Raw genomic sequence first — 12,495 nt, forward strand, 5'->3', positions numbered from 1 at the left:
TAGTCCCCCCAACTTCGCCTGCTGCTCTCGGAGCCTCTCAGCCTCGTTATTTTTCCCTTCCTACCCTCTTCAAGTCTTTTCTCTCCATCCCATCTCGCCCTCCTCCTCCTCCTCTTCCCCGCAGTAACTCCTTCACTTCCAGCCAGTCGCTCGACTCCAAGTGAAGTTTTTCTCCGAGAATTAGGGGTGAGTCAGACTCTGCGGAGCTGGTGTGGTGCAGCACTACGTGTTTCTAAGCTGCTGATTTGTTATTGCACTGACCCCCACCAGGACAAACTTATGTGAATCCATTATAAGTGACAGTGATCCTTATGTCGACCCACCTTGCTGTTTTTTCGTCATGACATTTTGACCACAAGCTGACACCACAGCAGCTTTCACACTCTCTTAAAAGTCGCTCACCTTCCCAAACTGGTCAAAGTACTGCTTGACGTCCTCGATAGTTGTGTTCACTGACAGGCCTCCCACAAAGATCTTCTTGGTTCGAGTCACCAACTGTAAGAGAAGGAAAAGCACTGATGATGCACTTTTTCTCTCTGTTACAATTTTCATTTAACAATCTATTTAAAACGTGCATATTTATCCAGAAAGGTGCTGTAAAGGTTACAACAATTCCAAACACTTTACTACTTCAGTACTTTGAAATAAAACTAATGTATTATTAGATTCAAATGCCGCTAAATCCACGTCACTTAACACATCAGTGTAATCATTATCTCCCATTAAAAGCTAATTTAGATGAGATATTAGGGCTGCAACTAACAATTATTTTCATCAGTGAAAATTTGATTTGATTCTGCCGAATATTTTTTCCATACAAAAACAAAACATGAGAAAACGGTGAAGAACGCCCATCTCAAGGCCTGAGAGCAAAACAGTCCATATAAATATTTAGTTTACTATCAATATAATTTTTCTTTTTAAGTTGGGTTCATAGGGGCCATTGTTAAGCACAGTTTGGCTCCAGCCTCTGAAGCCCAAGGCACATCTCATTTCTTCTTAATATTACCTCTGTTCGTCTCCTCTGTGATGTTTGCTGACCTGAAGCACTAAATCATTGAATAAATGACACTATTTCCTGGACACAAAGCCAACACTCTGCAGCTAACCCCTTGACACTTGTAGTTTTGATGGTCCACTTTGCTTCACAGCTGTTTGTGACGAGAGTTTGCTCAGTCACACAAAGTGGAAGACAAGCAGCCTGTAGCAGCGTAGTTTTCAGTCAGGCTGTAAGTGTGACTGTGACTGACTTTTATTTCTTTGAGGAAACAAATACAGGGAAACAGGTTGTCGGCCAGATTTAACCACATAACACCGGAGGCCTGTTAAAGTTACGTTACAATACACAAACACAACAAAACAGAAATGATTTACTATTGTAGCCAACGTAATATTATTCAACGTAAGTCAAACTGTGACTTTGGATCACAACTATTTAAAAAATGTGGACTTCTTTTTCCACAGGGTTCACCACTCTTTTGTGCTGTTTTCTCAAGCTACGAGTCGCAAAATCAAGCAATTTCAGTGATTTGTAGAGATGTTCTGACACAATTTTTTCCTTCCCAATACTGATTCAGATACCTGAACTTCTACCGATCTGATACCACTGTATTAAAAAAATTATTTTAACAGCTGTATACCACTAACCCTGTATGGATGAGATGTGTCTTTGTAAAACACACACAGATACATGAACGCCATAGAATCTTTCTCTTATAATCCAATTTGACTTTTAATCATGAAATAATAAATCTAAGAATAAATAACATTTATTACACTAGTTGTCCTAACACCTGTGCCACCCTTCAATATTAAAGCCTCGCATACTGGACACGTTGCCTTTTTCCTAGTGGGACTTTCCAGTGCAACATATTGCCAAATTGCTGACATTTTGCTAACGGCTAACGTTACACTATTTACCAGAAACCAGTTCTTCCTCGCTGCTCTAAAACAGTAGCTGCCAGTGGCTGCACGGCCCAACTTCCCATATAGGCTACTGTTTTTAGATAAAGAAGAATTGATTTCTGGGTGTGAAGCAGTAAAGTTTGATAATAAATTAGGTGGTATTTGATCGGTGTACAGACTCGCGTACTCACCGATACCTGATTTCTGATACTAGTAACTCTGGTGGTTTTTGTTGGCATTTTTATGCATGGTTCATTTTGCCTTTATTTTTCTATATGTGAATGCCTTTGCTCACACATTGCAGCTTCTGCTAAACATAATGGATCACCAGCCATGCAACAACCTATGAAGCAGCTATTTTTTGAAAATCTGTCGTACTGAAGTAAATGTTATAACTCACTACCAGTATTTATTTGTGCTGCTTGTCTCATAAAGCTTCTTCCAGTTTCCCACTGTGTTGTTGTGAATGGAAAAGACAAGTCGCCTTAGATCTGGACAGAGTGTACTTGAAATACAATATAGACAATTAGGTCGGTTTGACAATGCTGTGATTCTGAAGTCGAGAAAGTTTTTGTTAACACACAATCACATAACAGTTCAGTGATGTCAGCGCTGCTCATGTTCATCAGATTACGGGGCATTAGCCCAGATAAGAGACTGAAACACTCAACACACACTAACCTGATGCAAACAATGCACACACAACTTAACACGAGGAGACAGATCCACTCACCTTGGGCTGAGCTCTGCGAGGGAATGCAACCTTTGGATCAATCTGCAGGAGAGAATAGAGAAGAAGAGATGACTGGTTATTAGCGTTGTGTCATGACAGAGATAAACCATCAGCCTGTCGGTGCACGCTGACATCACACCCTCATTAAATAACTCATCAATGAAGGTGTAATATATCCATGTTACACTCCTCTTGGCCTAACACAGTGCATTCACACATCCAAAATCAAAGCAATGATGTCAAAGACACCCGTTTTTGTTTTTTTTAGGGCTTATCATACCCGGACTCCGCAGTGCTGATAAACACAACGACACCATTTATAGTTGTGAAGGAAAATCTAGATGAAGTTGACATCAAATGGACCATATATTCTCAAATCAATACAGTTTGAGATCAAAAGACGGTTATGTTATTATCACCAGCTTCAGACAGCAGAGCGGGACCTGACTACATCCTGGTCTGAACGTACTGCTGCTGTATGTTGATGTGTCTGACAGTGATGTCAGTGTGTGTGAACCTGTAACAACAGTGATGTAGTGGTAGATGATGTCTGCTCTAGTTGGATCATTACGGCTCACTATCAAACTTTATTTTTCTGTTGGAGTGAGGTCTTACCACAAAACCGAAAACTCAAGTATGGAAAGTTGACATCAAATTTGATCACATTCCTGATCATCTGATTCTTTGATTGCATAATTTTGTCAATTTCAGACAGTATTTCATTTAAAGTATTTAGAGCTTTTGTGCAGCTGCTTCTGTTTAGCCAAAATACATTATTTGAAAATGTGCTTTTTAGAAGACAGAGAAACATTATATTTCTCAAATTAACATATTCAGAAAAAAATTACCATTTTTGTATCAGTACCAAAATCCTCAAACATTTCAAATGACTCTCAGCCTCACTGATCACTGATCAGAATTTTTCTTATGCAGATTTCTGTTTTTTTTTCATTTTGTAAATTAGACTATTTATATTACAAAGACTCATTATTTCCATTATTATTTTGATTAACTCATTTACCGTGAAGCTATAAAAGATTGCTCCAAACACTGGTCTTTTATTTGACCAGCAGTGCAAAATTCAAAGGTGATCAGTTTATAATGATATAAAGCATCGTATTCTCATATTTCACAAGCTCACACCAGTGAATGTTTGGCAGCGTTTCCTGATAAATAATCGATCAATCAACTAATCATTTCAGGCGAATTAGAAGCAAAGACACTTGTTTAAAACTTGTTTAAAAATCGTGTGTAAACTGAATTTAGGTGGCGCCTGCTCTAGATTCTAGAGTCAGGTTATTATCAGTGTGTGTGTGTGTGTGTGTGTGCAACATGAAAGCGAGTGTGTTATTATTCGAGAGGGTTTTTTTGTATGCTTGCTTGTGTTTATATTCCAGTGTGTGAATGATGTGAATGGCGAACACACATGCACTTTTGACGTACTTATACATGTAAGTAAGTGTGTGTATGTGTGTGTGTGTGTGTGTGTGTGTGTGTGTGTGTACGCTGTTGTGCTCAGGTGGAATGCCTGGGAATGTCCAGTGAACCCCTGCCTCTCTCGTCACTACCATGTGACATGTGATCTCCTGGAATCTCACACAGGCACTACAATCACAAACACACCTCACCTCGGCGAGGAGGGAGGACAAGTGTGTCAGACAGAGAGTGAGAGAGAGGGACAAGGAGGGAGAAGAGGACGGGGATGGGATGGGATGGGATGGGATGGGACGGGACGGAGGAGAGGGAGCTGTCAATCACACCACACTGACAGCAGATCCACCCAATTTTGTTTGTTTGTGTTTGTTTGTTTTTGCCTCCCTCAGCTTTGGACAGAAGTGATGATGACGACAACACAACAGGGACTATTCAGCGTCCTGTGCACTTTCGGCTGATCCGGATCGTCCTCTGCCCTGCAGCTCCTTACATTACACCCAGGAAAAAGGACACACTTCACTTTTCTTTAGCAGTGTAACTCCTTTGATATTAATCTTAGCACTACAGCTACAAAACAATGCAACAGAACTGATCCATAATGAGGCTGAGCCCACTGAATGTCACCAAGGTTAAGATTGGAGAGAGAACCACACCATGCCATGAGAATGCAATCATAGACAGGCTGTAAAATTGAAATTTGAGACCTCTATATTAGTCTATACTGGTCTAATAGAGCTAGAGAACAACTAGACTACTCCACACTGTACTGCTGTTACACTAACAGATGGTGAGACAGTACAGCGCTAAGATTAGTCCGTAACCATGAGAGGGTAGAGTTGAACTACAGTAGAGAGCTAGAGCCTCTATGGTAAACCACATGCGTTTACCAGAGTCAGGGTAACAGTGTTGTTTCTAATAAGAGTTGACATCACCGCAAGTTCTTTTTTTTTCTTTTTTTCTTTTGTTCTAGAGAGCAGAGTGAGAAGACTATAGGCTAAGACTGGAGGATCAGATGCAGAGTCTACTGTTTAGTTTCTATGGTGGCTAGACTACTCTGATAGTCACCTCCGGTCACCAACCCTCCTGATGTCCAACACTCCTGTGCACATTCAAAAACAAACAGACACACACACAAACAAACAAAATCAAACACATGGCAGCACACAGCACATTCGCAGGGAGGAAATTGTGGACGTTAAACAGATAAAGTGGCGGCATTAATGAAATCGGTTTGTTTCAGGGATAAAAAAAAAATGTTGATCACAGCAGAGATGTGTTTAAAACCACCACCACCACCACCCGCTTCAAAATGTGTTTTGCTTGTTGTCACTTCACTTGGACGTTTGAGCTTCATTGTGCAGAGTTTGATGCTAACAGGCTGGAGGGGAAATGCTTCTTTGCGTTTACCTAAAATCTGAACGTACGAGTAGGATCTGTGACATCACAACTACTTCAGCAGCCAATCGTGGTCCAATATGTATCTCAGGTCACATACACTGGGAATGGGCTTTTTTTTTTTAATTTAAGTAGAAGACATGTTGTGTGTCCAGCAGTTAAACTTTTGAAACAAAACATAATTGCATATTCATACATTCAAGGTTTTTCACTAAGGATGAAGAAGTAGCTGCAATTTTGTGGAAAGTCAAAAATAATTATCCCCAGCAGAGTGTTTTCATGTCATTATATGTCGAATCTGGAGGGGATCTATAACTTTCTCCTACATCAGTTTGAGGCGTCAGCATAGTTTAAAGAGAGACCTAACCTCTCTGCGCTCACAGCGAGGTAACGGGGAACAAGCTGAACGTAATTCCAAGAGAGGTTTATGAAATCAGGGCAATCCACTTTGACCAACTACGTCCCAGCTATGCAACAGTTGGCTGAGCGCGCTGCCTGTCACCACCTGAGCCGGGAACACACTTATAATGCAACATGCCGATTGGGCAGCACTCAACAGCCCTGAGGAACAACTCAAGCTTGTTGACTCCAATCCTATTAGTTAGAAGAGCCATACTAATCACAGATGGGGTTATCCTGCATTGCCACCACCCCCTCCCCCCCGCCACCTCCTCATCTTTCTACCCAGGTCAGCATGGAAATGGTTAATGGGGGCCACAAATATGCCTAATGCGACTCTGACTTTGTTGAAAAAACTCTCCTCTGTGTGCCTTAAGAGCTGCAGTTGAATGGAAACTTTGTCCCACAAAGGTGCAGTTTGCATCGGCCGTCACTAACTTTACAGATAGCAGGAAACTGGGAGGGCACCCAGAGGGGCGACTAACAGAGCGGCAGTTACATAAATCCCAGTAAAACCTGGCTTCCTATACTGGTCAAAACCGGGCCGCATCTGTCCTTCAACACAATAAGTACCAATAAATTCCTCTGCAGCACTGTATTTGCTCTTTAGCCTCTCGGCTGTGCAAAGCTCTGTTAATTCCAGTGCCGGAGCGGTTCAGTCGGTCACAGCATGGCACATTCTTTCTGTTGCCACTGGAGAACTTTTCTCTCCCCTCTCTAACAGGATAACCTGTCTGCATGAGAGAGAGAGAGGGAGAGGGGGGCAGGGTGAGTAGTCTAAAAGGCCTACTCTACTCACCATCCAACCCCTGTGGCTGATCACTGAGCCCTCTCCACGCCAAACACACACTCTCTGAGGCTGCCACAGCCCCCCACCAAACGCCAGCGACACACCCAACTGCCAGCCACAAGGGGCCCTGCCACGGCCCACGAGGCTGCGGGGAGTTAACGCACGCACAAGTTGTGAGGGGAAAACTCAAATTAAAAAGGAGGCAATCATCATCTCTGGAGTCTGCCATGAATCAAGCCGATAGGTTTCTTATCAGAGGAGGCGATGTGAGGATAGACTGTCAGTATCATGACCTCCACTCTCTGTCACCACGACTGTTTATGCAGTCTTGATTTCTGGTATCCACCAAATGATTGTAAATGATGTGCATTGTTATCTCCCTCTTTTTTTCTTTTGTGACAGAGCCATTCTTCAACTGTGGAGGGGGGGGGGTCACTATGGAAACAAACCCCATGGCGAGTTAGTGGCGTCCAACCATGATAGCGCTACTTGTCATAGCTGTCATGCCTGCAAGTGACATTATAGCAGTAGGGCGCTGGGGAAACCAAGAAAAACTAAATTCAGTTCGACTTCTCTATCAAACAACTTCCACCTTGCTGATTCATAATAAAAAATTCTCATTTCCTCGCAACTTTCTACAGCAAATAACCTGTTTGTTTTTTTTTTCTTCGTCTTCTTCTTCTCTATTTCCCTCTTCAGCACCTCCACTTATGCTCCAGAGATTGGAGAAGGTGCATCGCTCAGAGCACAAAAGGGAAAAAGAAGAAATAGCCTCCCCTCATTTCAATACAGTGACTAACCCGCAGCCATCACCACTCCCACTGAGGAGAGAGGCGGGGGCAGTGGTCCCTATGGCGACCAACGGGCCACATTGTTCCCAGACCGGCCCACATTCATTACTGACAAAAAGACACACACACACACACACACACACACACACACACACACACACACAAACACACACTCTGCAACACAGGCAATTAATGCATTTTAAGTTACAATTCACACAGGTGAAAGGGCCTGAATGTGTCACGGTGACTTTTCTATCGTTACATTCACCGTTTTATTCTTTCAACAGTAAGCTGCGAGCAGTTTGTTTGTTGCTTCTTTCACACCTTGATGGTTTCAGGTTGCATTCACTTGTTCCATTGAGAAACTTTTTTTTGGGGGGGGAGGTCAATTCTGCCCCTTGGGGACAGAAAAAAAAAAGCAGAAAGAAAGTTTTGCTTCACTCTTCCTAGAGACCAAATCAAAGATTGGCGGTGAATGCAACCCCGTCCGGTTCCCCTTGTTTCTATGGAAATTGACACTGGGTGACATTTCCTTGCCTGTTTGGCTGCAGAGCAAAGAGAGAGCTCAGTCTCCCATGTGTCTCCACTGTCGGCTACTGACTTTATCATGTAACGTGCTCACATGTGAGGTGTGACAGCGGACACAGACATGGCGAGAGGAAAACATCAGCACGGTGGGACCTCAGTAAACATACTAAAATGTAGCAATGTTACACCTCTCTAGCGGATTATTGGAAAATCCACTAATCAAACACTAAGCAATGGGATTAGCTGGTGGTGGGAAGTAAATACAGAGAACTCACTGTTTTGGAGTCCAGCTCGTGCCTGGTTTGGGCCAAAACTTTATCCACGCCGGCCTGATCAACAAAGGTGACGAATCCGAACCCTCTGCAGACATCAGGGGGAGAGGGAGAGGGAGAGGGAGGGAGGCGGTATTAATGACACAGAAACTGATGTTGACATGTAATGATACGTTTTGAGCGGTAAGGAATCACGGAGGTCATATAAACTTTCAGCTCCGGCAGAGGAGCCGGGCTTACAGCTACCCTCACCTCGAGCGCTTAGTAACAGGATCTCGCATCACCATACACTCCTTCACCTCGCCGTACTTGCAGAAGTACTCCTTCAGACCCTCTGGGAAACAAAACAAGGCGGAGACAAGACCCGTTAGTGGATGAATGAAGAGGTTAAAAACAGATGACAACTTTTTAATAAAAAGTTAGAGGAGTTTGACTACAGGGGCAAACTTTTTCACCCTGCTGAGATTTCCTTTACCAAAAGTTCATGCATTTTTCAGTTAAATGTGTCAAACACAAAATGATCAGGGCCCAAAAGGCTTAAAATTGCACAATAATTCCAACCTAAATTTCTCATCTTAACACAACCTAAATAATTTAATTTCAGGCTTTTTAATAAGATTTAAAGAATCACACATTTACTCTATGGCAGCTCTGAATGGGGGCATTCATTCTGGAGCGGGTTTCATATGTAAAACTTAAAAAACAGAAAATAAATAAAGGGATTCAAAGTAAGAGAAATAATAAGAAATACAGCTTTTCAAATGGAGTGCTATTGGTTCCATGAAACCCACGCCAGGGTTTTGCAGACATGGTGGCATTTTATGAGAGCAAGTGGTGGAAAAAGATTTACCTTGTGTTGTTTGCCAGCTGAGTCCACCTATGAACATTTTGCTGTGGAAAAAAACAGAGAAAATATCTATATTTACATATTCATTAAAGGAGCATTGCGTGAGTTTAATATTTATAGGGTTACAGAGGAAAGACAAAGTTGTGATTCAGGGTTTGAAAGTGTAATGGTGGAGGTACAGACGTGTGTGTGAGAGTGTATCATCTCTGGTTTTACATGAAGGCTCTCAGTGTGGAGGTGTGTGTGAGTGTGGCTGCGAACCAGAGTCCCCTCGCAGAATAACAGGTTTGTTACTGAGGTGAACGAGCAGAGGAACGAAAGAGGGAATTAAAAAAAAGTTTTTCGTTACCAGGGGTCGTGAGGGGAGTCCGTGGTGGACAGGCTGCTCTGGCTCCCTTCCGTCTCCATTCCTTGTCCTCGCTGGGTGCGTGAGTGAGTGCCGTGTGTGTGTGTCCGGGCCGAGCCGTGCGGGAAAACAGGCGGAGAGTGAGTGAGAGGAGCTGGGCGGGTTTGGCCCGGGGTGACAGAGAGGGGAGCGGGCCAGATGCAGGCTGGGACAGACTCCACCTCCTCCAGTCAGTCCCCGCTGCTGCCTCTCATCCCACAACGGAGGCACGCGGCCCCGCCGTCAACAATGCTGTCATTAACCGCAACGCTTCCGTTTCAACCTTTCAAAATAAAAGCCTATTGGACCGTGCATGTGCATATGAATGTCCAAAGTACATGTTGGTAACACTTGACATTCAGTCTCCCAAGTTAACATTTCTAAACATGTCAGGTCAAATTATTAATACATCATCGATAAACTACATTGACACATGCTATCAACCATTTTTTGAAGGTTTATGCTTCTTATAAATGTTAAATAAGGGAACTTCAAGTACAGTGTCCAAAATGTCCTTGATTTTTTATTGCTAAAATACTTCAAAGTAATCTAAAATTAATTAGCATAATATATTGCTGCCCCCTTAAATTTCAGTTAGAGGTAACTAACTGAAGCCATATAAAGTATCCAAACAACACACATTCCCTCTCTATCAATTAGAGAATACATATAAATGAATTACAATTTCATTCGCTTGTTTTAGTTCTGAATGCTCAGTAGCTTATAGGTCTTTCCTTGGACAAACTGTGAGTCCTGCTCACCAGTCTTTGGAGTTAATTTATAGAATAAGGATTGCAGCAAATTCCATATTATATATATATATCATTTATGTCAAAGTGGGAGGTATGACCAGCTTTAAGTGAAAAAAAAATAGCTTGTATGATGATAAAGCTTAAAGCAAAAACATATTTTGCTTGGTAAAAACAACCATACTGAAAAAACATCTTGAAAGTGAACAAAACATTAATATAAACCTTAAGTAATTCAAAACTGATTCTCATAGCTTGAAGTTTTCAACTTCACCTCTGTATTTGCTTTGACAGACATTAAGCTTTTATTATGAAGGTACAATCTCCTTGCTTCCTCTCAAATTCTGGATAGTTTTGACTAACTTGATGCAATTTCCATATTAGTTTAAATAAAGTGTTAACAGGCACAATTTACAATCATTGCAATTATCTCTTAACCCGTTTAGAGAGCGCTTTAAAAAAAAAAAAAGAAACCTCAGTGATGACGTGTTACACATTACATTGAAAGTCTGACACACCTCATGTAAATATTAATGAATATCATGTGCCTGTTACTTTGATCTGGTAAGAAACAATACAGACATAACTTACTCTCAATAGGCCACGTGGTAGGCTGCTCTATTAGTGCTGTGTTGACCTAAAAGTGCAAAAATCAGGACACAGAGTGAATCAGTTTCACAACTATTGGCCACCACTCAGAATTAGGAAACAGGTTATCAATCCTCACCTCCAGTTGCCTGTTTATATAATATCAGGTACATTTCCTTATATATTTCTCACTAATATAATGTCACACTACTCTTTTAAAATACTAGTGTGTCTGAGGTGCTTGCACATGGTTTCACATCCTCTTTGCTGATATCTTGATATTAGCTAATCTACTAGCTAACTTCATTAGCTTTTCCTATTCATCATTGGGCTTCTTGTTGAATCATTTCAAGTGAATGTCTATGGAGAGCCAGCTTGTATCAGTGTTGTTGTTTGCAGCTTTAGATATCACCGTTCGCAATGTGTCCGTCTGTCTTCATGCAACTTCCATAATGCAAACAGGCTTACGCTATGTGGTATAGCAGGAGGTTTGTGTGCTGTGCGCTCATTCATTGCTGGGGTTTAAGTATTTAATTAGTACCAAAGCCAGCTTCGGTTAATCTTCTCAACACTGACTCAACATGTGACCTGGTAACCAACGTTAAGGCCAATCAATAGCCTGAGCAATTCAAACAAAGACAATGGCGGCTTTGACTTGCGGGTATAAAATGGATGCTGTCCTACCTGAGGCTCAGAGTTTCTTGCAAAGTTTGCAGTGTGAAGTCTGTGGAGTTTAGGAGCTTTTTGTGCATGCTGACACTGAAACAAATGGGAACAAGCAGAAATAGTGCTGGTTATGTCCTCACAATGCGTCTGTGTTTCAGAGCACCACTACAAGCTGAGAGTGTGTAACGCAGGATGTTTGGGCACAGATTTAGATTTGTGATTGTCCTCTCTAACACAGTTCATTCTCACTGAGTGTGTCCTGCCCGCTCACAGGCCGACTCTACCCTCTGCAGATGAGCAGATGAAGCTCTGGAAGTGGGACAGGCGCTATTTGGACAGGAATTAAGGGGTGTGTTAAATTTCTGCATGCATGATCAATGGGGTTGAATGGCGGGGTTGGGGATGGGGTTGTGGATGAGGGGGTGGTGGGGACTAGGCTGAGGCAGAGACAGAGAGAGAGCTAGCAGTGAGAACACATACAGAGAAGCCAGCAATGGCTCACTAATGAGAGATGGACAGTGTGGATTGTATGTCATTACCAATCAACATAGCTTTGAGTTTCTGTGTAGAGAGAAAATGCAAGCTCTAATGTGTGCTGCATGTGGTCCTTTTTGATAAACCCAGCTTGTGTGGTGGAGCATTAGTCACAGCGGTATCTGAGCTGTTGGAAATCCACACACACTGCCCTCTGTCCGGTTTGGTGAGGAGTTTCCTCTGAATAGTACAATGGGACTTAATTACAGGTCAGTGGCATGTCTCAGGGAGATAGAGGGAGCTCTGTTACCCTTCCAAATACAGTATAATGCCATCTTCCCAAGGGTGGGGTGGGGTAACACCAGCTCCACACAAAAAGGTGCTGATAGGCTGAACCTGAGAATGGGATAAGGTGATCCAGGCAGAGAAAGTGAGCGTTTTACACTGAAAGAGAGAGGGCAAAGATAAAGGACTACATTAACTCTTAAAGGTTTTCTCACATTCAGTTTGCCCTCTTTCCTTTCCAGTCTGCTGCCAAC

The 12,495-nt window shown here is 42.4% G+C and overlaps 1 protein-coding gene across 2 annotated transcripts in view; it reads right to left on the minus strand.

Moving 5' to 3' along the window:
- msi1b (musashi RNA binding protein 1b) overlaps positions 1–9,701 on the minus strand; it is an 18,863-nt gene extending 9,162 nt beyond the window's left edge. Inside the window, exons 1-6 of one of the 2 annotated variants that reach the window (XM_023393919.2) lie at positions 9,444–9,701; positions 9,098–9,138; positions 8,500–8,581; positions 8,251–8,335; positions 2,639–2,680; positions 403–495 (exon numbers count right to left, since the gene is read on the minus strand). In XM_023393919.2, coding sequence (XP_023249687.1) covers positions 403–495; positions 2,639–2,680; positions 8,251–8,335; positions 8,500–8,581; positions 9,098–9,138; positions 9,444–9,502 — 402 coding nt within the window. In that variant the 5' untranslated portion in view covers positions 9,503–9,701. The remainder of the gene's footprint in view (positions 1–402; positions 496–2,638; positions 2,681–8,250; positions 8,336–8,499; positions 8,582–9,097; positions 9,139–9,443) is intronic. The other variant, XM_023393918.2, reaches the window with a different exon arrangement.
- Between the last annotated feature and the right edge of the window lie 2,794 nt (positions 9,702–12,495).

This window comes from Seriola lalandi, unplaced genomic scaffold, assembly GCF_002814215.2.
Source record: "Seriola lalandi dorsalis isolate HSWRI2012SDOR001 ecotype SW California unplaced genomic scaffold, Sedor1 jcf7180002054945, whole genome shotgun sequence".
Taxonomy (NCBI): Eukaryota; Metazoa; Chordata; class Actinopteri; order Carangiformes; family Carangidae; genus Seriola; species Seriola lalandi.